The sequence below is a fragment of the Alligator mississippiensis genome, chromosome 1, assembly GCF_030867095.1.
Source record: "Alligator mississippiensis isolate rAllMis1 chromosome 1, rAllMis1, whole genome shotgun sequence".
In the NCBI taxonomy this organism is placed as follows: domain Eukaryota; kingdom Metazoa; phylum Chordata; order Crocodylia; family Alligatoridae; genus Alligator; species Alligator mississippiensis.
The window spans coordinates 237,721,613-237,744,463 of record NC_081824.1 but is presented as its reverse complement, the minus strand read 5'-3'; the positions used below and the strand labels follow the sequence as shown (position 1 = coordinate 237,744,463).

The window sequence follows — 22,851 nt, the reverse complement described above, 5'->3', positions numbered from 1 at the left end:
TACATGTGGACTTCAATGCACATTAGTCTATTTTAATGTGCATTAAAGCACCACAAAAAGTGCTTGTTAGCCTATTTTAACGCACATTAGCTAACGCGCATTTTTCTAGTACCTCACAATGGGAGTACTATAGGTAATGCGCATTACCTAAAGTACATTAATGGATATGTAGACATGCCCTGTGATGACCAGAATAAGCTCATAAGCATGGGATAACAACATGCTTTCCCTTCTGTACTTCAGCCTAAGAACCCAAACAACTCCAGGCATCACATCCAGCTGGAGAACCAGTACTCTTTTCTGTCATACCATGCCCTCCACTAACTTTTCAGCCCCTTTAAAACTTTTTTTTTTTTTTAATATAACTAGCCAGTTATGGTGTGCTGCTTCATTCTGCTGCTGCTGAGCAGTTTTCTATTTCTACCTGCTTTGGGCTGCAGAGCTGTTCTCAGTTTGAGCAATGCAGTGAGAGGATCTTTGTGGGGGAAAGGGCACATGTTGAGGTAGTGAGGAAATCTGGACTTCCCAACTGTTGCTTTTCACAATATGCTCTAACCACTGCTAATCCTAAATCATCACTGAACAATGCGTATCCAACCTCCTCTTGAAAGCCCCCAGTGGAAGAAATTCTCCTACCTCCCTGGGCAATGTTATTTCCAGTGCCTTACTGCCCTAGTAGTAAGGAAGTTTCCCTTGTATCATATCTAAACCTACTTTACTGCCTCAATGCACTTTCAGAATGTGAGTGGGGGGGTTAAATTAACATCTGAAAGCCAGAAATACAAGTTAAGGCACATACCACCTCTTCAGTGCAATCTTATTTCTGTCTTTCAGCAATACAGCATCATTATACACATTAGCATTTTACATTTAGAGATGTAACTGAACATTTGGTCCTATACAAGGCTTTCTTCCCAATGTCTCTTTGTCAAGGAAAAGAAAAATAAGTTATATACCAATAATATAAAGATGTGTTATCCATATGCACTTCCTTCTTATGCGTATGTGCTATTGCACTAGATCTCAGAGGCTTTTTGCCTTAGTATTACTGCTGGATTGCATTGAGTGAACCCCTTTTTGGGCCTCACATAGAAGGAACTAAGGGCACCATGCTTGTTTGGCACCAAGTTCCTCAGCTGCAGAGGATTAAGTTGTGTGTGGCCCCCTCTACACGTTACATTCATGCCACATAACAAGCAGACCTAGACAGGTTACAGGGGCAGGCAGATGAGAACAGGATGGGTTTCAACACTGACAAGTGCAAGGTGCTGCACCTGGGGAGGAAGAACCAGCAGCATACCTACAGGCTGGGGAACTCCCTTCTCATCAGTGCAGAGGCAGAAAAGGATCTTGGAGTCATTATTGATGCCAAAATGAACATAGGACAACAGTGTGGGGACATGGTCAGGAAGGCCAACTGTACCTTGTCATGCATCCACAGATGCATCTCAAGCAGGTCCAAGGAGGTGATCCTCCCCCTATGCAACACTAGTCAGGCCACAGTTGGAGTACTGTGTCCAGTTCTGGGCGCCGCACTTCAGGAGGGATGTGGACAACTTAGAGAGGGTCCAGAGGAGGGCCACTCGCATGATCGGGGTCAGCAGGGCAGGCCCTACGAGGAGAAGCTAAGGGAACTGAACCTGTTCAGCCTCCACAAGAGAAGGAGGAGGGGGGATCTAGTGGCCTGTTACAAACTAGTCAGAGGGGACCAGCAGGCATTGGGGGAGTCCCTGTTCCCCCCAGCACTACCAGGAGTGACTAGAAATAATGGTCACAAGCTGGCAGAGGGTAGGTTCAGGCTAGACATCAGGAGGACCTACTTCACTGTCAGGGCAGCTAGGGTCTAGAACCAACTTCCAAAAGAAGTAGTGCTGGCTCCAACCCTGGGGGTCTTTAAGAGGAGGTTAGATGAACACCTTGCTGGGGTCGTTTGACCCCAGTACTCTTTCCTGCAATGGCAGGGGGTCGGACTTGATGATCTGCACAGGTCCCTTCCGACCCTACCATCTATGAACTATGTTAATCATGGCACAAATAGGAAGGTTACTACATATGCCCCAAGTTTAAGATGCTATAAAATGGGGAACAAACCATAAAAAACGTTCCACATACTATAAAGAACATTTTAATGGCTTGTTAATATGGTGACTTAAATTCAAATGTGTGGCTAGTGATTGATAATTAGGAATCTACCAAAGTTGCAGTAAGCGAAAGGGATTTTCGTGGGCCACTTGCAGCCAGCCTGCCCTTCACCACTGATTAGCAGAGAGGGTTATCCATCGTGCGACCCTGCAATGGGCAGTCATTTCAGTCAATCAGCCGTGAGGGGCGGGGGGGTGAGAAGGGGCAGCCATTGCCATCTTGGCAGCTCCCCTTACTGCCAGTGGGCTGCAAGGCCATGAGGACCACTGGGGGAGTCAGCACTTTAATTTAGTACAATTTTTTTTTTTTAATTTTGCAGATTTTGCTGATAATTTCCATTTTGCAGTTTCTGCAAAGTCATGAATTAAGTAGGTCCCTACCAATAATTAGCTGATTGGCAGTCCCTTGTTGGGTGGAGCAAAGGGTCCTTCCATTAGAGCTTTAAACCCTGTGCTGAGAAACACTTGGTGGGCAGCTGTGCATGGGAGAACGGAGGCTGGTGGTGGAGGGAAACTGAAGCCTGAACGAGGCTACCCAGCCACTGTTGCATAGGATGGGGAGGTCACTGCTCCCTCATTCTGGGACATTAAACCCCATACCAGGCAGCTCAGTGCAGGGAAGCAGAAGCTCCTGGTGCACTAGGCTGCCAGGCCAAAGCTGCTGAGCACGGGGTTTAAAGTTCCTGGCAGGAGAAGCCTCTGATCCCACCCTGCTGGGGACTTTGAACCCCATCCCAAGCAGCTGTGGCTGGCTGGGTCCAGGACTGCACCAGAGTCTATAACTGGCCCCAGCGCAGTCCCCACCAGGCCGACAAATCAGCTGATTCTCAGCCCAGCAGTCCACATTGGAGCCAGTTCCAGGCCCTGGTGTGGTTACTAGACCCAGCCAACAATTAGCTATTTGTCAGCTCCACAGGACCACGCTGGGGCCGATTCTAGACCCCAGCACAGTCCCCAGCCAAGCCAGCAATCAGCCAATTGTCAGACAACCATCTTTCAACTTGCTGGTACAGAGGGAACACAGAACCATGAACCCAGGCTCCCCCAGCACCGGCAAGTACAGCACAATTGGGAATTGATCTCTGGTTTCAAAATCATGTGCATGTATGGCATGGCAGGAGGTGTGATTTTTGGGATTAGGGATCAGATTCCATCATGCCTTTAAAGTGGCCTGACTCCAAGGAAGAGCAAAAGAAGGGCAGGATGTGGATGTACATATGTAATCACATCCAAAACTCCAGTTCTGGGAAAGAACTCTTCTCCTGCAAGCATATGAGGATGTATATGGATACTCTGACAACTCCAAAGCAGTGCCCATACACCTGGAGGCAGGTCTTTGAGTCCCCCAAGGCCAGTACTGCCCAACTGGCATCCCATAGCTCTTCCCCACAACTCCTGACGCTGTTGCTAAGGTCTCCAGGCTGCTCCCACCCCGCTTTCAGGTGGCCTCCTCCTAGAAAGCAATTATGGAAACATTGCATAGGGAAGCCGTGGAAATTGCCTAAGGTCTGGTGGAAAAAGCTCTTGAGTATAGGAGTTCCACCTCAGCAGTCTCATTTACAGCCTGCCACACACTCAAATATCCCACTAGACAATATTTGGACCCCTCACTATGGAGGACCTTCTGAAAGGCTTAGTCCTATGTAGGTAAAAGGACAAGGCTGTTTTCACATTAAGTGCATGTAATAATGTCTCAGATCTGGAGTGAGATTTTGAAAGAAAGCCTGGAAGACTGATCTGTGACACTGAGATACAATTCAGTAAATCACTTGAGCAGGTACTTGACATGGGTCTTCTAGGAAACTATATCTGGACAAAAGGCAGTCTGTAAAGAGATCTGCAGTCAGGGCTTGGCTCTCATTCACCCTTCTTGCCAAATTAACGGCCACCAGGAGAGTCAGCCTCACAGAAAGGGAGAACAAACAGCACAATACCATGGGTCCAAAATAATACCAGCAGAGACACAGGAACTACATTTTTAATGGCACTGTGGATTCTTTTTCTAAAGGGAAGACTTGGTAAGTCCCCTGGAATAGTATCAGGATAGCTGAGTGAAGGGGTTAAAAGAGGTCTAATTTCTGGACAACCTCAGCCTGAAAAATCACCTGGAGAACCAAGTCCTTGACCTCCCATTTGTAGCATAGAGACAGTCTGCTTTAGTGTTCTGGAGGCTAGAAGAGTTTAGCACCAACAGGCAACCTTTGTGGCAAACTGCCACTATTCTTTGCCTCTAGTCCAGTGGTGCTCAAGCCTCTGGCCCTAGGCACCAGTACTGGGCCCTGTGCCCCAATCTAGTTTGTAGAGGCCAGGACTCCACACAGGTCTGGAAATCTGGCAGTGGGGGACTAGTGGTACTACTCCCTTGCTGCCAAATTTTTGGACCCATGAGGAGCCCTGAGACACAGATGACAGCATCAAAGGCTGGATCTGGCCCATGGGCCAAGTGTTGAGCACCCCTGCTCCAGCCCACTGAAGCTTCATCTACTGTGGCACCAGACACTGTGCACCTACAGGTCTGTAGTCTTGGCAGCTGGGAGCCCCCTCTGGCAGGGCTGGGGGAGAAGGGGGTGTGGGTGAAGGACAAGGGGCACCAGCAAGGCTGTGGCAGGGGGGGGGAAGTGAGAGGCACAAGCAGAGCCAGAGAGCTGTGGGGGGAGGCTGTGGGAGGCCTTTAATTTTAATCAGAGATTTTCGGGGGTTTAAATCAGAGAATTTGTGATTTTTTTTATTGTAAAATTTGCAATTTTTTAAATTGGGAAAAACCAGGATCCCTGCTATTACTAACAGTCCAAGGGAGCAAGCCTGTCATATCGTGACTGTTTTGTTATCCAACACCTATGGGAAGAGATTCTACCCTCAAATCCACAACCTCTTCAAGAGCCCTGTGGGGTGCATCTTTGATGCTCCTGACCTATGGGATCAATCACTAGGATAAGAACTCCCAGCTCTGCTAAAGTTTAAGAATGCTGAATAACATTCTGAAACCACAAAATTTGGATGTCATACTGTACCTAAAATTCCTGGTTTTCGACGCCTGCATATGTAGTTCCTCAGGACAATCCAAAGCCATCTTCCCACCATCATGCAATGCAGCATTTTCTGAAATACATATTTATGGCAAATTTGTTCCATAAGCCAGACAAAGTGAAAAACCCATGCAAAGTGACCACAACAGGAATGTGAGTTTGTACCTCCATTGAGCAGCTGTGTGTACTAATCAATAAACTGTAAAGTATTACTGTAGACCAGGGCAAACTTATCTAGCCCTGCTGGCTGAATGAGTGATGGCAGGGGACAATCCATGGGCCAGATAGGGCCCATAGGCTCCCCTCTTCTCTCTTGTATGCTGGATCTACCACACAACACCTGTTCTGGCTGCTTCAGGACCCATACTGTATGCAGGTCCTGAGGATTGGCTGAAATGGGTGCCATGTATAGCATGGATTCTGGAATAGGCTCTCCATGTAGCAGATCCTGGACTAGCCAGACTGTGTACCACACTATACCTGGTGCCTGTTCCCGAGTCCTCACTACATATGACACCCTCCACCGCTGGCTAGTCCAGGACTGCATCACACGTGGTGCCTGCTCCAGCCAATCTGGGACCCATGCTGCACTTAATGCCTGTGGGTACCGTGCGAGTCCCAGACTGGCTGAAGTGGGCACCATGTGCACTGCATGTCCTGGATCAGGCCAAGCATGAAGCACAGATCCCACAGCAGCTGGAATGGGTGCTTTAATGTCCCAGGCTGGATCCAACCTGTCACTTGCATCTTTGGCACCCCTATGGTATATATAAACAAACCAGTGATAGTAAGTTTAGCTCAGTAGCTATGAACAGGTTTCCAGTGGTGTGTAAGAATCATAGTAGAAGGATCAAGTGCTAAGAGATTTGGGATGATGCAGTAAGAGCTTTGTTTACCAGAGACAGCATTTGAAAGGCAGGTATGCAGGAAGCCCAAAGATGCTCACAGAAGAAACCACAAAAAAAGTGATTTAGAGCTTAAATACCCACTAAAGGATTCTTGCAGGCTCCCTTGGAAGTTGCACAAAACAAGAGCTTTGATGGCATGACTCATTGCTTTCATGTCTAAATTGTCTCGTCTAAATTATAAATCCTTCAGGAACTTTGGCGCTGTGGACTCACGCTCCCTGCTCTTCCACTAAAGCAATTAACACTCTAATACTGTTACACTTGTGTACATAAACGTATACTTCATAAACTTGATGTTAAGTTGTCTTAACATGGGACCAGTGATGCAGTAGTGAATTAGACAGGGCATACTAAGCATACACCATTTTCTAATACAGCTTATTTACCTTTGTCCTCCACATTTTGCCATGAATATGTTGGGACATAGTTAAATGGAGTTGAAGCAAGCTGGGCAGCATGTGCAAAGTCTCTTGTGTTATTTGGACTAGGTGCCAATGTTTTATTGCTACCCGGTACAGTCCATCCTGTGGAGTCATCCATCAAGAACTCTGTTGTCCGAGTGCCTTCCTACACAAGAGAGGGTGAAAAAAAAAACAAAAAAAACCCAAAAAAAACAACAAAGCAGCATTTCTCAGGTAGTTAAAATAAGCCTGCAAGGCTCACTCTTCATGCAGAAGTTTCCCATACTTTTGTAGTTAATTCTGAAGCAGCAATGTTTTTAACAAATAATCACAAATGGAAAAGCTGGTCTGTTCTGACCTCCTGTAGACAGAAATAAAGCCTCCCATTGCTAGAGAAGCCACCATGACAGTCTCTGAAAATTCTTGAATCCTGCCTAATTCCCAAGCTTACCTATATAGACAAAGGCAAACAGCAACCTTAGTAAGGCTCTACAGCCACCACTTGACTACATCAGTCACTGAAGTACTGTTGGACTTATCCATACAGAGAGCAGCCTGAGAGCTTTGCACATGGCTGGCCATCCTCAGAGGTAGCCATCATCAGTGTTACCAGAAGTTATAGCCGACAGCTTCAAAATTTAATTCTTATGAATTTTGTGGGAAGGAAAGGAGAGGAAAACAAGGAAGAGCAGAGCAGAATTCCTGTGTAGTGATTTGAGCTAGTTAGTATAGAACATAATAATGAATGACAATTGCTTTGTAAAACTATAGTCTGTATGTGTAGGCAAATGAGTGTGATGAGTGTAGAGTGAATGGAAAGATATTGAAAGAACTATGTGCAGACAAACAAGTGGTCCAATAAATTAAACCACTTCCACGATCCCCTAATATTTGTTAAAATTAGCTTGTACTTACTTTTAATGGTGCAGCACATGCAGTTGAGAGACATTTTCCAAGGGCTCCGACCTCTGTAGTTTTGTTTTTATGCTGTGGGATACTAACAGAAATTGCTTTTTAAAAAAGATTTTTTAGTAGAACCTTCACAAGAAAGAGCAACCAGAATGGAGAATTACAGACTAATTGCATAGAAAGTTAAGAATCAGAGATGTTCATAATGGTCTCAATAGATATAAAAATACTACTAATGAAAATCTGTCCCTAGTCACTGGGGAAGCCATGCAATTATGACAGTCACTATGATTATACCCAACATGGTTTCAGCTATACCACAGAGGAGCAGTTAGAACAGAGTGCCAAAAACACCTTGACTTGTTGGTGTGCCAGGGGCTGATGGCGGGGAAACCCACGAGAGGCCCAATCCTTGTTGTGGCAGTACAGCACCGGCTCCTTCCCTGCCATCCGCCCTGAGGTGCACATGCCAAGCAAAATGCCTTCCATGCTCTGGCACCCATGCCAGGGTTGCCTACCCGAGTTAGAACTTCCCATAGATCACAATTTCTGTAAGAGTCCTAAACTGCAAAGATTAAAGCCCCCTGTGATGGCACCAACAGCCATCATAGCACCAACAGCCATCATAGCACAACACTAACCCAACAGACAACCCCTAAGAAAGGCATTTCCATTTGCGACTAGCTTCTCCTTACCGGCTGTTCTCTTTTTCAGGCTCATCTTCAAAGATGGAAAATGCAGGTGTAACAGGTGCAAAATCATTAGCTCTCATGTTTCTACAAGTCTCTGAAAGTCAAAGAGAAGTCAATGCTGTTTTGACTTTATCTAAACAGTACACTATCCTACTGCAAGTAATTTTAGCTACTCCAACAGGAACTAGCCCGTGTCTATTCCTTACACGAAGAGTGTAGGATTATCTTGCCAACTGTAGGAGTAATATACCCTTTAAATATTATATAGATATGCTTTGTGGGTCAGTTTAGTTAAAACTAGTTCTAATATGAACTCTAATGAGTTCTAATGCGAATGCAAAGGAAAGCATACAGGCAACAGAAAAATGGGCAAATCACCAAGCAAGTGTACCAGGAAATAGCAAGAACAGGGACAAAAATCAGGAAGGCAAAGATAAAGAGTGAGTTGGCAAGGGGGGGTTAAAGAGAACAAGAAGAGGTTATACAAGTATGTTGGTGAGAAAAGAAGGACCAAAGAAGCTTTGGGTCTGCTGTAAAACAGTCAGGGGAAACTCTTAACAGAAGAGGTAGAGAGCAGACCTACTCAACAGCTACTTTGCTCGGTCTTCACAAAAATTAAGCTGCAGCCAGACACCCTATAAGGTGTATCTGGATAAGGAGGTGGGCAAGCTGAGGGAAGAGATTACAAAATATACGGTCAGACCTTTTGTGGGGTCTGAATGAATTCAAGTCAGCAGAGCCTGATGAACGTCACTCCAGGGTACTGAAGGAACTGGCACAGAAGATCTCAGAGCCCTTGGCAATGATCTTCATGAAGTTGTGGAGACAGGTCAAGTCCCAGAGGACTGGAAAAGTGCCAGCACAGTGCCCTTCCTTACAAAAAGCGAAAAGGAGGACCCAGGGACCTACAGACGAGTTAGCCTCACCTCAATACCTGGAAAGTTACTGGAGCATATCATAAGGAAGGCCATTTGTACGCATCTGGGAAGAGAAAAAGCTGATTGCAAGCAGCCAGCCTGGATTCACTAACAACAAATTGTGTCAAACAAACTTGATCTCCTTCTTTTACTAAGTAAATACTTGGGCAGATGAAGGGAATACTGTGGATATAGTGTATTTGGACTTCAGCAAGGCTTTTGACAAGATCCCACATGACGTTCGCATAAACAAAATTGGAGAAATGTGGGCTGGATAAAACTACTATAAAGTGGATGGATAATTGGCTCAATAGCAATACGCAAGAGGTAATTAATAATAGAGCCATGTCAGAATGGCAGGCTTGGAGTGGAGTGTCCCAGGAGTCTGTCCTGGCCCAGTGCTGTTCAATGTGTTTATTAATGATCTGGATGCTGGCATAGAAAGCTTCTTGAGCACATTTGGAGATGAAATGAAAACGGAAAGGATTGTGAACACACTGGAAGATGGGAATGCAATTCAGAAAGATCCTGACAGATTGGAAAGCTCAGCTGAAGCTAACTGAATGAAGATCAATGCTGAGAAATGCAAGGTGCTACACACCTTGGGAAGAACAATCAAAAATAAAATTCAAAACAGGTGACAATTAGATGTATGGCAGCACTATGGTGAAGAATCTAGGAGTCTTGATAGATCACAGACTCAGTGTGAATTTGCAGTGTAATGCATATGCACAAAAGGAGAATGCAGTTTTGGGGTGCATCAACAGAAACATTAGGTGAAAGATACACGAGATGATAATGCTCCTAATCAACACTGATTATTCGTAGAGACATAGATGGTAAGGCCAGAAGAGTCCTCGGAAGATCACTGGGTCTAGCCCCCTGCATCCGGCAGGAAAGACAAGTGGGGCCAGGTGCCCCTAGCAAGATGATCATCCAGTCTCCTCTTGAAGATTTCCAGGGCAGGTGATTGCACCCCTTCTGGGAGGGAGCTTATTTCAGTCTGGACACCCTGACTGTGAAGAATTTTTTTTTCCTAATGGTGAGCCTGAAATGGTCTTCCAGGAATTTGTGGCCATTACTCCTGGTTCTCCCCAAGGGTGCCCTGGTGAATAGTTGTTCGCTGAGCCCCTGATGTACTCCCCTGATGTAGCGGTAAACTGCTATCAAGTCCCCTCTCAGCCTTTTCTTTTTCAGGCTGAAGAGCCCAAGGTCCCTCAGCCTTTCCTTGAATGGCCTGCTGTGCAAGCCTCAAATCATACAGGTGGCTCTTCTCTGGACTCTCTCAAGTTGTACCACACCCTTGTTAAAGTGTGGCACCCAGAACTGGATGAAGTACTCCAGTTGGGGTCTCACCAGTGCCAATTAGAATGGGAGAATCATTTCCTTGGTTTTGTTGGAGATGCATCGATTGATGCATGCCAGAGTATTATTTGCTCTGCTGGAAACAGAGTTGTACTGCCAGCTCATATTCATGCTGTGGTGTATTATTACCCCCAGGTCTCTTTCATTCATAGTGCTGGCCAGGCTGGCATTGCCAAGCCTGTAGGTGTGTAGGGGATTGTTTATCTCCAGGTGGAGCACTTTACATTTCTCAACGTTGAACTTCACCTGGTTCTGACTCACCCAACTTGCCAGCCTGTCTAGATCCACCTGTATCTGTAGCCTCTTTAAGTGTGACCACGCTTCCCCATAACTTAGTGTCACCTGCAAACTTGGCCAGTGAGCTCTTCACCCCCATATCCAAATCACTGATGAACATGTTGAAAAGCACGGGACTAAGCATCGACCCCTGCAGGACACTGCTGCCTACTTCTCGCCAAGAAAACACAGTTCTGTTCATTAGGACTCTCTGGGTCCTACCCCACAGACAGCTTTGTACCCACCTAATTGTTGCAATTAAGCCCACTATCTTCCAATTTTCTCGCAAGAACATCATGGGATACTAGATCAAAGGCTTTTAGGAAGTCAAGGTATACAAAACCCACCACTTCTCCCTGATCCCGGTGGCGAGTTACTCGATCATAAAAGGAGATGAGGTTGGTAAGACAAGACCTATCCGCAACAAAGCCATGTTGGCCGTCATTCAGAATCCTACCTTCTGCAAGCCTATTGCATATAGGCTCCTTAATGTTTTTTCCAGATTTTCCCTGGGATAGAAGTTAGGCTAATTGGCCTATAGTTACCTGGGTCCTCCCTCCTCCCTGTCTTGAAGATGGGCACAACAAAGGCCCTCTTCCAGTCCTCAGGGACCTCTCTGGAGCGCCACAAGTTTTGGAACAGTTTCCTCAAGGGCTCCACAATGATGTCAGCTCCTTCAGCACCCTTGGATGGAGTTCACCTGGTCCTGCTGACTTATATATGTCTAATTCCTTTAACTGATCACACACCAGGTCTGTGGGAACAATAGGGAGGCAGTCATTTCTGCCCTGCTCATTCTGCACCCGATGTGGCATGATTTTCCCTGTGGCATGGTGAAACACCGAGGCAAAGTAGTTATTCAGGAGTTCAGTTTTCTCTTGAGCGTCGGTAACCAGCTGTCCTGAGATGTTGAGCAGTGTGGCCCCACACTCCCATTTGCTTTCTTCTCGTTCCCTATGTACCTAAAGGAGGACTTTTTGTTGTCCTTGATTCCCGTCGCTAATCTAAGTTCAGTCGCTGCCTTAGCCTTTCTACTTTGTTCCCTACAATTGCAGGCTGTTGGTGTAGTTTTCCTTGAGCCTGTCCCCAGCTTCCATTGTTCGTAAACCTCTTTCTTCTTCGTAAGGAGGACTGTCCTTTCCCTGTTTAGTCCAGAGGGCTTCCCAGCCCTTCTGCCGCCCTTTTTCTGCATGGAAATTACTTCCTTTGTGTTTCAAGGATCATGTCCTTAAGAAGCAACCACTCTTCATGCGCATCTTTTGCCTTTGGTCCCTGGTCCCACAGCATTTGCCCTGCTAGCGACCTGAGCTTGTTGAAATGTGCATTTTTAAAGTCCAAGACTTGAACTCTGCTATCCAATTTGTCTGCCTTGTGATGGACAGCAAACGTGATGGTTTCATGGTCACTGTCGCCCAGGCTACCCTCTGTTTTTAAGTCAGTGACCAGGTCATCTCCTTTGGCCAGGACCAAGTCTAGAAGAGCATTAGGCCTCACCCAGAGTGCTGCGTGCCGTTTTGGGCTCCATATTCCAAAAAGGATGGGAAGAAGTTGGAGAGGATCCAGACATGGATGACAAAGTTCTTGGAAAGTAAGTCATATGAGGAGAGGCTGAAGGAGCTAGGCATGTTCAGCTTACATAAAAGGACCTTAAAGAGGAGACATGATAGCAGTCTTCAAATACTTGAAGAACTGCTATAAAAAGAAAGAGAACACTTCTTCTCTCTTTCTGTGGAGAGTAGGACATGGACTCATGGCTTGAAGTTGCAGCAAAATAGCTTTAGATTGGATGTGAGGAAAAACTTCACTGTTAGAGCAGTGAGGCAGTGGAACTTAGGGAACTAGTGGACTCTGCATCACTGGAGGTGTTCAAGAAGAGGATGGAGAGCCACTGGTAGAGGATGATCTAGGCATAGCTATGTCTGTGTTCTACTATGGGTATTTCCCATGCTCCTGGCCTTTGCTGGTTGCCCCCTACCCCTTTCTGCTATGTATGTCAGCGTTTTTAAGCCTTCCTCAGTGGCATTGGGTGTTGGCTGCAGCCAAGGCTTGGGATTTTGACTGAGGTGTGTCTGTGCTCCTGCTGGGACTTAAACCCAGAGGTTTCTGCTCAAGATCAGACTGATCACCATATCTGGAGTTAGGAAGAAATTTTACTCCATGGTCAGATTGGTATGGACTATGTGGGTTTTTGCTTTCCTCTAGCAGGGAGTGTGGCCCTCTACCCAGGACCTCTTGAACATATATTAACAATTAAATAGAACTATTAACTAATCAAACAGAAGCAGGATGTTGGCTGTTATGGTTCTCCTGCCTTACCTGTAGCAGTTTGGGGTGTTGTCTTGTGCTGCGTCAGGTTTGATGGTAGTTTTATGAAGAGTTTAGATTATAGATTTGTATAGGATGGTTTGGATAGGGATCATCCTGCCTCAAGCAGAGGGTTGGACTAGATGATCTCTAATGCTCACTTCCAGTTCTACTACTCTGTGATGTAATTTTATGACGATGATGATTCCCTTCCCACCCCCAAGGGAAGTCATTACAGATTTGACACTACCACTCACTTGAGCAGGGGTGGGCAAAATATGGCCCGTGGGCTGGATACAGCCAGCCAGACCATTCTATCCAGCCCATGGGGACCATAAAAAATTTTGAAAATGAATATTTATCTGCCCCTAGCTCCTGTCAAATATGACAGAAGCCAGAGGCACTAGGACCCAGGGGAAGCACCAGCAACAGGGCCTGCTTGGCTGGGCCCTCCAAGCTGGAAACACTTGTCTAGTAGGCACTTCTGGCCTGGGACTGTGGGGCTGTTCGTGCCTGAACTGGCATAGGAAATTTGGCCGGGGGGGGGGGGGGGGGGGGGGGGGGGGGCGGGCGGCGGCGGGCAGGCGGGCCAGGGGAGGACCGCAGGGATCACCCCAGTCCTCAGGACCAGGCCAGCTCCTGCTGAGGCCCATGATCCAGCCACGCAGCCAGGAGCTGGTGGGCAGGCAGGAAAGTGGTGGTGGGGTAGTGGAGGGGAGCGGCGTGGGGGGCCATTGCTGGTGGGGCCCAGAGCAAGGTGGTAGGAGCAGGGGTGTAGGTTAGCAGGGGTCTGTGGAAGTGGGCTGGGCTGCACCAGCAGGGAGAGGGGAGGGCTCACCCAGCTCCAGAGCTCCTGCCAGCCGGAACCCCGTGCTCCTGCCACCCTGCTCTGGACCCCACTGGCCCTGGGATACCGGTGCAGGCCCTCTGCTCCTGCCCGGCTGCTGTTGGCTCTCGCATGCCCACTCATTCCCAGTGCCCCCGCCCCGCGGTACAGGTGGGGACAAGCACACAGCCCCAACCCCTGTGCCCTGCACTTGCCTGTCTGGGCTGAGCAGCAGTGGCGGGGATGGTGCTCAGCATGGGAGAAAAGTGCCCTGCCCTGCTGTCACTCCTTACTGCAGCCAGCCAGAGCCCATGCAGGGCTGTCCTGCCTCTCCACCTCATCATTGGAGAGTAAGCACAGGTAGCCCCAAGTAGGATCCAAGCAGTTGCAGCACAGGGCAGTGGCCACAGGGCGAGGGAGTGGCAGCTTTTCCCCCCGTGCTGAGCACCATTTTGTTCCCTGCTGGTGCTGCTACCCAGGCCCCGCACCAGCTCTGGGTTGCTCACTGGGGCTGAGCTGCGGCAGCAGCAGCTGGGCACCAACTGCCACCCCCACTCGTTGCTGCTGGGCAACGTTTGCTGCTGCTGCCTGCCTGGAGCTCGCGCTGCACTAGGCTGCGGTGCAGCTGCTTCACCACCACCTCTGAGTTGCCCTGTGGCTGCTCCACATGGGCACTGCTGCCATGCCAAACAGCACGGGGCCCAGGTAGCAGCAGCGGCAGGGAACTAACTGGTGCTCAACGCAGGGGAAAAGCACTGCCCCACCTCCTGTGGCTGGTGCCCCATACTGCAGCTACTCGGAGCCCGCACAGGGCTGCCTGTGCCTGCTCTCCGTTGCCACCATTGCCCTGTAGCCATGTGGAGCAGTCGCTGGGCAGCACAAGTGACGCAGCAGAGGGACAGGACAGCTCTACATGGGCTCTGGCCAGCTGCAGCAGGGAGTGCCAGCAGTGGGGGCTTTTCTCTTGTGCCGAGTACCATCCCCACCACCACTGCTCAGACCAGATGGGCAAGTGCGGGGTCAGGGCTGTGCACTCGCCCCCGCCTGTACCATGGGGCTGGAGTGGGGGCATGTGAGAGCCAGAAGCAGCTGGGCGGGAGCGCAAGGCCCACGCCACTGTCCCAGAGCCAGCACCTGCGGGGTGCAGAGCAGGGCAGCAGGAGCGTGGGGTCCTGGCTGGCAGGGGTTCTATAGAGCCAGGTCAGCTGCCCATCTCCCAGCTGGTGCAGCCCATTCCAGCTCCATAGACCCCTGCCAGCCCATACTCTGCACTCCTGCTGCCCCATTCTGGGCCCCGCTGGCACCAGCGCTGCACACTGATGCAGGCCCAATGCTCCTGCACACTGCTTTCTTCCACTCCCCACCTTGCTGCTTTCCCCACTTTCCTGCCCGCCAGCCACTTTGCACGACATGGCTCCCATACCCACACACACATCCCCCAAACCCCGATATGCAATCACTTCTGCATATACAGCACAAACACACAAATCAGGACAAAAATATATTTGTTAATTGAATTAAAATATATTATGGGCATTTAATTTTTAGTATGTAATTTGGTTTTTTCCCCTAAGATGGCAAACCCTCTCCCCAAAGGAGTATTTCCAGGGGCAAGGGGAGGTACTTCTGCTGGCAGAAGTCAGAGGTTAGGGGCTGGACTTCTGGTCCCAAGATGGCAACCAGGGAGTGGGGCACCTGTCAAGGGGTGGGGCTACCCATGCAGCCCTAGATAGCTTGCCAAAATTTGGTAAGCAGCCCTCCAGCAGAAATAATTGCCCACCCTTGCACTAGGGGGAGAATCAGGCAATCTGAGAAACCCAGAAGAAAGCCACTTTGAGTGCCAGAGTGGGGATGCAGAAAACAAACACTTTACACAGCTCTAGAGCACTGTATACCTGGAGACAGGAGCTCTCATGGCAGAAGATAAGGGAACTGCTTTAGAGAAAACACAACAGGTTTGCAAGGAGTGAGGTGGGAAGAAAAGCAGCAAGAGGAGACATTGTCATGAATCAAGGTCTTGCCTGACCACATATTTTTCAGCCTTTTACTAGGAGTGTCCTCATACCACACTCAGTAAAATGAATTGGTCATTGCTATTTTAGAGACCATAGGAGTTTGTACGGTTGGTTTCCTCCATTCTAAAACCAGGAATAAGGGCCCACAGCAAAAATCACGACGTCCTCTCCAAAAACCAATAGTAGGCTGGTTCAGAGACATGTGAACATAGTAAATCTATTTTCTGCACTTCAGCGGGCAAATGCACCATGCTTCTGGTAGATCACCCCTCCACTTACTGAGGATGAACATGTAGCAGAGAACTTTATACGCATCCTAGTCTCCATACAGTCCTCTAACATTCACGGGTGCATCAGTCCAGCACTGATATTGATAAGCAAAAAGGAAAAAGGAAGATGTCTCTTTGAAGAGAAAATGTCGTCAGAATATGAACAAGGGCTTTTTCAGAACTGACTGACTTTAGATGCTAGTAAAATATTCATGAAGAGGCAACAGAATTAAGTCCAATGTAGTATGCCCTGATATTTGTGTAAGACATAACTAAGAGTATTTTTCCTTTGCTAGACCTTTGCACCAGCATTTAGAGCTTAACAGTAAACAAGACTCATTAAATCCTGAAGGAAGAAGCATTCTTCCCCTTCAAATGAAGCACATTACCAGTTTAAACTTCAGAGTTGGAGTGAAGCCTTATGGTCAAAAACTGAATGATACATACCACTTTTTCTACAATAGGCCTCAAACATTTCCTTGCTGTCTTCAAGAAGGGAGGTTTCATGCAGGAGGGGAATCTGAAACATATCCATGACAAAACCTAGTAAAAATAAAAAAAGCCACCTCAAATGGTTGCAGAGAAATGACAAGAACAGTAAGATTAAAAGCATACTAATCAATGGGCTTTCAAGAATATGCAGTCAATCATCTCATAAAAGATAAGTGGAAAGGGCAGAAAAACCAAATAAACATGTACAGATGAACAGTTATCAATTACTTTCACTTTTTGAAGCTTAAATTGCAACTAGCATTGGATTTCTGAGTGAATTCTATTTATCCCCTTAAATATCCGAAAAAGACAAAATATGTCCAAACAACAAACAATTTTTGCTTTGTTTTTTTGCACTTGGAGACACATGAATCAAGGACTGAATCACAGACTTTGTTCCAGAACCTACATTATCCTTTCTTAGGTTATAAAAATATAACATGGGATTTCAATTATACTGCCTTCTATATGACAACAGAATTGTGATCACGTTCTATATTTCCTCAATTTATATGTTCTTAAATGAGAATCTTGAGCAGTTATTGAGTCATAATAAGGTGCTTGTTTTCCATTCAGGGGAAACTGATGCTGCAGTTATTCATTTCTTAGCACAACTATTCTGGTCTCACATCTATTGACTCAAACAGAACTGTTCAGCAACTACAGCTACAAAAAGTCTCTCAGACTTTGCACCTGGTAACAAAAGATAATGGGCATTTCCTTTAGGATTGGGGCTGCTCAGTAAAAGGAGTGATTCCCCCCTTTTATAAAACATTCCGGGTTATGCAACCTATTACAAGTAGAAGATAATTCAGCTGTTTGTGTTAGACATGATTTTCCTTGGCTTTATTATACCCATACTTTTGTTGGCAGCTCCTAGCAACTAAGATTTTAACAGGTCAAGGTTAAATTCTGGTTCTACTAAAGACTGAGGCAGTTAGCTGAAGCCAAACAGGGTAGATTTGCACCATATAGATTTACTCAGGGCATGTCTACATGTTCATTAATGTGCTTTAGGTAATGCACATTACATCTCATACCTCCGGGTGCCTGTAGACATGGTGCAAGGCTGCACCGACGCACATCGGTGCAGATTCGATTAATCAGCTGAACCAGAGTTTTACCTGACCTGTTATAATCTTAGTTGCTAGAAGCTGACCACAAAAGTATGGACACAATAAAGCCAAGGAAAAACATGTATACTAGCACAAACAGCTGAATTATCTTTCACGTGCAACAGGTTGTATAACCTAGAACAAGATATGTTCTCAATGTTTTATAAAGGGGAGGAATTGTTCCTTCTACTGAACAGAACTGATCATTCAAGGTTGCTGTAACATGGCAATTACCATGATCCAGCCAGCCTCCACATCTTGTGCATCAGCATCCCTACACTTCAAAATGGCATTGGGGCGCTTGAACTAATGCTTGACAGAAGACGCTGTGGCACTTTAATTAGAGTGGCTCTTGGAGCCGCTCTAATTAAAGCGCGCCCCCACCCCCGAAGCATGTGTAGAAGTGTCCTCCATTGTGAGGCATTAGAAAAATGCACATTAGCTAAAGAGCATGGTTTTTTCCTGATGCTTTAATGCACATTAAAATAGGCTAATGCGTATTAAAACACGTGTAGACGTGCCCCAAGATGTATAGCATAAACTTTCACGAGCCTAAGCTCACTTTATCAGATGCTGTGAAAGGACATGCACAAAGCAGTGAAGACTGTCATCAACTCAACTAGAACCAGGTTGTCATCTAATATACTTACCCAGTGCTTCTCTAGTATGAACGGTGGGCGATGGTTGTACTTTGAATGGCGTTGCCTGCATTACTCCTCCCAGGGAGGTGTTTGGTGTGATTTGAGAGGTATTTCCAGAAACAAATGGAGAATGTCCAACTTTAGGTACTAGAAACAGAAATGTTCAACAAATGCTCAATTTTATGATTTCTAACTAACTGGCTGGTAGCAAGTAATGCTCTAAGACTATTTTACTGTCAGTGGGTACTTGAGAAGGTGTTAGGGGGAATACGCAGGCTGGCGAGGATGGAGTGCTGCCACGCACCATCCCATGCAGGTGCTGCCCACCTCGCTGGACGTGGGGGAAGTTCACACAGGGTGGCTGCTGCTGCTTTGCATCCAGCCACCCCCTCCACCCAGCTGCCAGGGGTACACCGATCCAAAAAAGGTTGAAAACCCCTGCTCCAAGTAGAATTACGGTACGTTTCAGAGAGGTGTAAAGCTGGATGGAATTATCATCTGATCTAGTTTGATTTCCTGTCTATCACAGGCCATTACATTTCACCTAAATATCCTTATTATAAGCACCAAAACTTTAATTAGATGAAAGTATTTCAGTCCATGGGAGACCAAATAAACTACAATAAAAGCTTTGTTATCTGGCACCTACAGGGAATGGAGGGTGCCAGATAACAAAATATGCCAGATAACTGAGTGGCCTGAACAGGCATCTTTGCATGTTTGGGCCGCCGCCTGTCCTGCCGCGTCTGGGCTGTTGCTGCCCTCCCACCGCGTTGCCACCCTTCCTGCGGGCCCCAAGGGACAGGGAGGGGGGACCCACGCAGCCTGCTATGGCCCCGGGCCATGCGGGCTCCGCAAAACCGGAAGTGCCACAGCGGGCACTTCCCGTTTCACTTTTCCCTTACAAGATGGCATGCCGGTTAACAGAGCATGCCAGCTTGTAAGGTGCCGGTTAACACAGCTTTTGCTGTATTATGTGCTAGACGTAACAGGAGAGGCTGACATGTCACTAGTACTCGGAGACCTTTTCGTGGCAGAAAAATAGAGAAAATATGCCTTGATGATGTCAGCAGTTGAGTGACATCCAATGCTGCAAAGGAAGGAAGCCAAAACAAAAAACAAAGCCAAACCACAATGTTTCCAAGACCCTTTCCAAAGCTGATAAATCAGCCTGGCACAGAGTAGATGCCAGATACCCAAGAAAGGATTTTCTGTGCTTCCTCAGACAACTGAACACCCCATGCAATGTCCTCCCCAGCTCTGATCAACCATAGCATAAGAAAAAGGACAAGAGAAATACAACTGTGTATCAGGAAAACAAAAACAAAAACCCAAACCTTCCCAATGCTTACAGGTTATGAGATGAATCCCCAAAGCATGGAGTTTGATAACTGCTCTCTCAACACAGAGCAAGAAGTGTTATAGAATTAGAGAAGAGTAGAGCTGGAAAAGACCACAAGAAATCATGTAGCCCCATGCTCTGCACTGAGACAAATATACCTACACAGTATTCATCAGATGTGTCCAATCTGTTCTTAAAACCTCCAACAAGGAAACTTAATGAAATTCACAGGCTAAATTAAAGCAGCTCTTTGCTTATCACCCTGACTGGCAAGATACTAGTATTAGTCTTTGAACAGTTGCATTCAACTTTGAATGAAGATGCAATTTTCTTGCTATGAAGCTCCAAAAAGTAAAATGCCATTTTATGTCTGATGAGTTAATTTTGTTTAACTATAAACAAAGATTAAAATTACGCCTTTAAGAATGTGTTAAATATTGTTAGCTCCAAAACAGGAAGTCCTAAACTCACCAAGATTAGAAACAGCATAGTATATTCCCCCCAAGCCAAATATGCAACGTGAAATAGGATCACCATTTCTATAAAACTGTTAATTTACCTTCCTTTGTTTCTGTACAGCCACCTATCTTGGGGCCAGATGTACTCTTGTTTGAGCACCTTCAAAGGAAAAAGAAAGAGTATTAGTTTGAAATCTGAGCAAATCTTTAAAAACACCCCTAGTTTAAAGTTGAAGAATTTGCTGTACCATAAGTAGTAACCTCCTTAAAACATCTATTTGGGCCAAATAAAGAATTTTCCCCAGAGAGGAGAGAGAGATTATGGTTAAGGATCCTTACATTTTCACATAGATGCATCTCTCCTACAATAAAATTCATTCCTGCCCACTAACAGCACTCTTCACAAAATCTATACAGAAAACACCAGCTCATGTACAAATTGCAATACACATTATAAGATGAGAGAGATATTTAGCCATGTTAGTCTGAAAACAGACAGAAGGAAGGGCCAGGTGGCACCTTAGACACCAACTGATTCAGAAAGGTATGAGCATTCACAGCTGACACCCTACTTCATCAGATGTTATGACAAAGCTTCATAGCATCTGATGAAGTAGTCACCTGCAGAAGCTTATGCTTCTGTCAGTCTCCAAGATGCCACCCTGCCTTACCTTCTACATGATAGAATGGATTCAAAAGCGCAAACATATCAGTAAACTAATGCAAGCAAGTAGCTTACAAGCTAAAAAAGAGAAGCCGCAGCATTACAAGCTAACAAGAAAGGTTCAAGAAATCAGAAATCTCTTCAACCTTACATAGAACAAGAGTTCCTTGTTTGCAACCCCATAGAATATCATATTTTCTCACATATAACGTACCCCAGAACGTAACCCACTTTATTTTTGAAAGGTAGAATGGAGGAAAACATTTTTTTTCCAGAGCTATGGCAGCATAGAGCAAGGACAGGGCCTAATCTTCAGCTGACTCATTCTTCCTTTCGTGCATAACTAAAGCTGAAACCCTAGCTGCTGCTGAAGACTGGTCTCCATGGGTAGATATATGATTTTGAAAAGACCTAAAGAGTCTGTGAAATAGGAGAGAAACTACAAGTAGCTAACAGACAGCAAAACTGCCCTAAGAAAGGTTAGATGGATTAGTGGTATATAATAAAGACCATTAAAAAGAAGAGACAGTCTTTAATAGCTCTGGAGTGAAAAATAATAAGCCATTAAGTCAATTGACTCCCTCAGCTGCCTGAATAGTAATGCAACAGCTGATGCATTGTGAAGCAGGAATCAAAGCAGGGTCCTTCTATCCCAAGCAGATCAGCTTCCTGCTTAATACATACACCCAAATTTTAGAGGGCAGATTTTGGGAGGACAGGCAAATGTTTTATGAGAAAAAATACAGTATTAGAATACAGGGAGCATGCTTCAGCAGGACTGTGCTTTTGCAGTACTACAAAAAAACCCTGGGTCCTATAAAGAAGGGAACCAGAGTCCAATTTACAAGACAGCTATGAACTTGAACTGGAGTAGGTCAATACAGTGCAAGAAAACCCGGAGAATTGTAATATAGTACTTATAGTCTACTATACAACACATGTATAATGTTATGATCTTCCAAGCTTTTCTATTGCAATTGTAGAACTTCATGGATAGAATTTCATTTGTATAAATATCCATTGATATTTTATATGGCTTGGATTTTATAACAATGCCTTGCATTAAAATCAGGTTTCTAGACTGTATAAAAATGTCAGATACTCGTAAAACCTATATTAGGGAACATTCACTCAAAATTTCTAAAATAAAACCTACAGGGGTAGTGGTGAACCCTTCTGGGGAATACAAATTTTGGTGTCTTATGGAATGTTTTCTTAGATGAGGGATCAAGCTTTATTAAAGTTATGCCAAATTCAATGACAATTCTGCTAGTTTCTTTCAACAGCCCACGAAAAGTCTTTCTAATGTTTCTCCTTTCTTAATTCTCTAGCTAAGTGGCTTTCAAACTGTGGGACCCTGGAGTTCTGCAACAGGTCATTAGGGGTTCCACAGAGATTGGGGGGTAACAGCATCTGCCATAGGTGTGTTGGGTCACCTAGCTCCCCATCAGTTCACATGGCCTGGGGAGCCAGGGGTAGGGGTTCTGCAGCAAAAGTGATATGAAAGGGTTCTGTGACTTTAAAGGTGACTAACCAATTAAGTTGTAAAATGGTCACTGTGGCATTGTCATCATGAATACTACAACTTCATGTAGGCTTAGCCAGAAAGGAAACAGTACTAAAAATTATCGCATACAACACGCACTGGTTTCCCCAAAAAACAGCTCCTGGAAATCACAGCATGTGTTATTTGAGAAACAGTAAGAAAGTTTCTGCCTGTTACAGGCACAAGTGAAAGTAAACTCTACACACAACTCAGAGGAAGCAGAAAAATGTTGCTGCTACTTGGTTACTACCAGGAAAGATGCTTTTTCTTCAAGGCGTGTATTATATTCTGTGGCATGTTATATGTGAGAAGATATGGTTTTCCAAATTAAAACAGAACTGGAAGAGTTAAATTTAACTGACTACTGTAAATAAGATAAAGTTTTGTTCATTTGAAGACTTATAAAAATTGGGGTCTGTGAAAAACAAACAAACAAAAAGAAAATAGAAAAAGGTCTTCTGCTAATGGCCACCCCTTAAAATAGTATTCTATATTGGACTCAGCCTCCACAAATGGAATCCTCACTAGGGAATTAAGGTGAGAG

The 22,851-nt window shown here is 45.8% G+C and overlaps 1 protein-coding gene across 2 annotated transcripts in view; it reads right to left on the bottom strand.

Moving 5' to 3' along the window:
• Window positions 1-22,851, bottom strand: part of BUB1 (BUB1 mitotic checkpoint serine/threonine kinase) — a 51,300-nt gene that overhangs the window by 11,624 nt on the left and 16,825 nt on the right. The window contains exons 11-17 of one of the 2 annotated variants that reach the window (XM_014598191.3): window positions 20,199-20,257; window positions 18,307-18,444; window positions 16,497-16,592; window positions 8,081-8,171; window positions 7,392-7,473; window positions 6,462-6,642; window positions 5,153-5,240 (exon numbers count right to left, since the gene is read on the bottom strand). In XM_014598191.3, the coding sequence (XP_014453677.1) occupies window positions 5,153-5,240; window positions 6,462-6,642; window positions 7,392-7,473; window positions 8,081-8,171; window positions 16,497-16,592; window positions 18,307-18,444; window positions 20,199-20,257 (735 nt within the window). The remainder of the gene's footprint in view (window positions 1-5,152; window positions 5,241-6,461; window positions 6,643-7,391; window positions 7,474-8,080; window positions 8,172-16,496; window positions 16,593-18,306; window positions 18,445-20,198; window positions 20,258-22,851) is intronic. The other variant, XM_059720317.1, reaches the window with a different exon arrangement.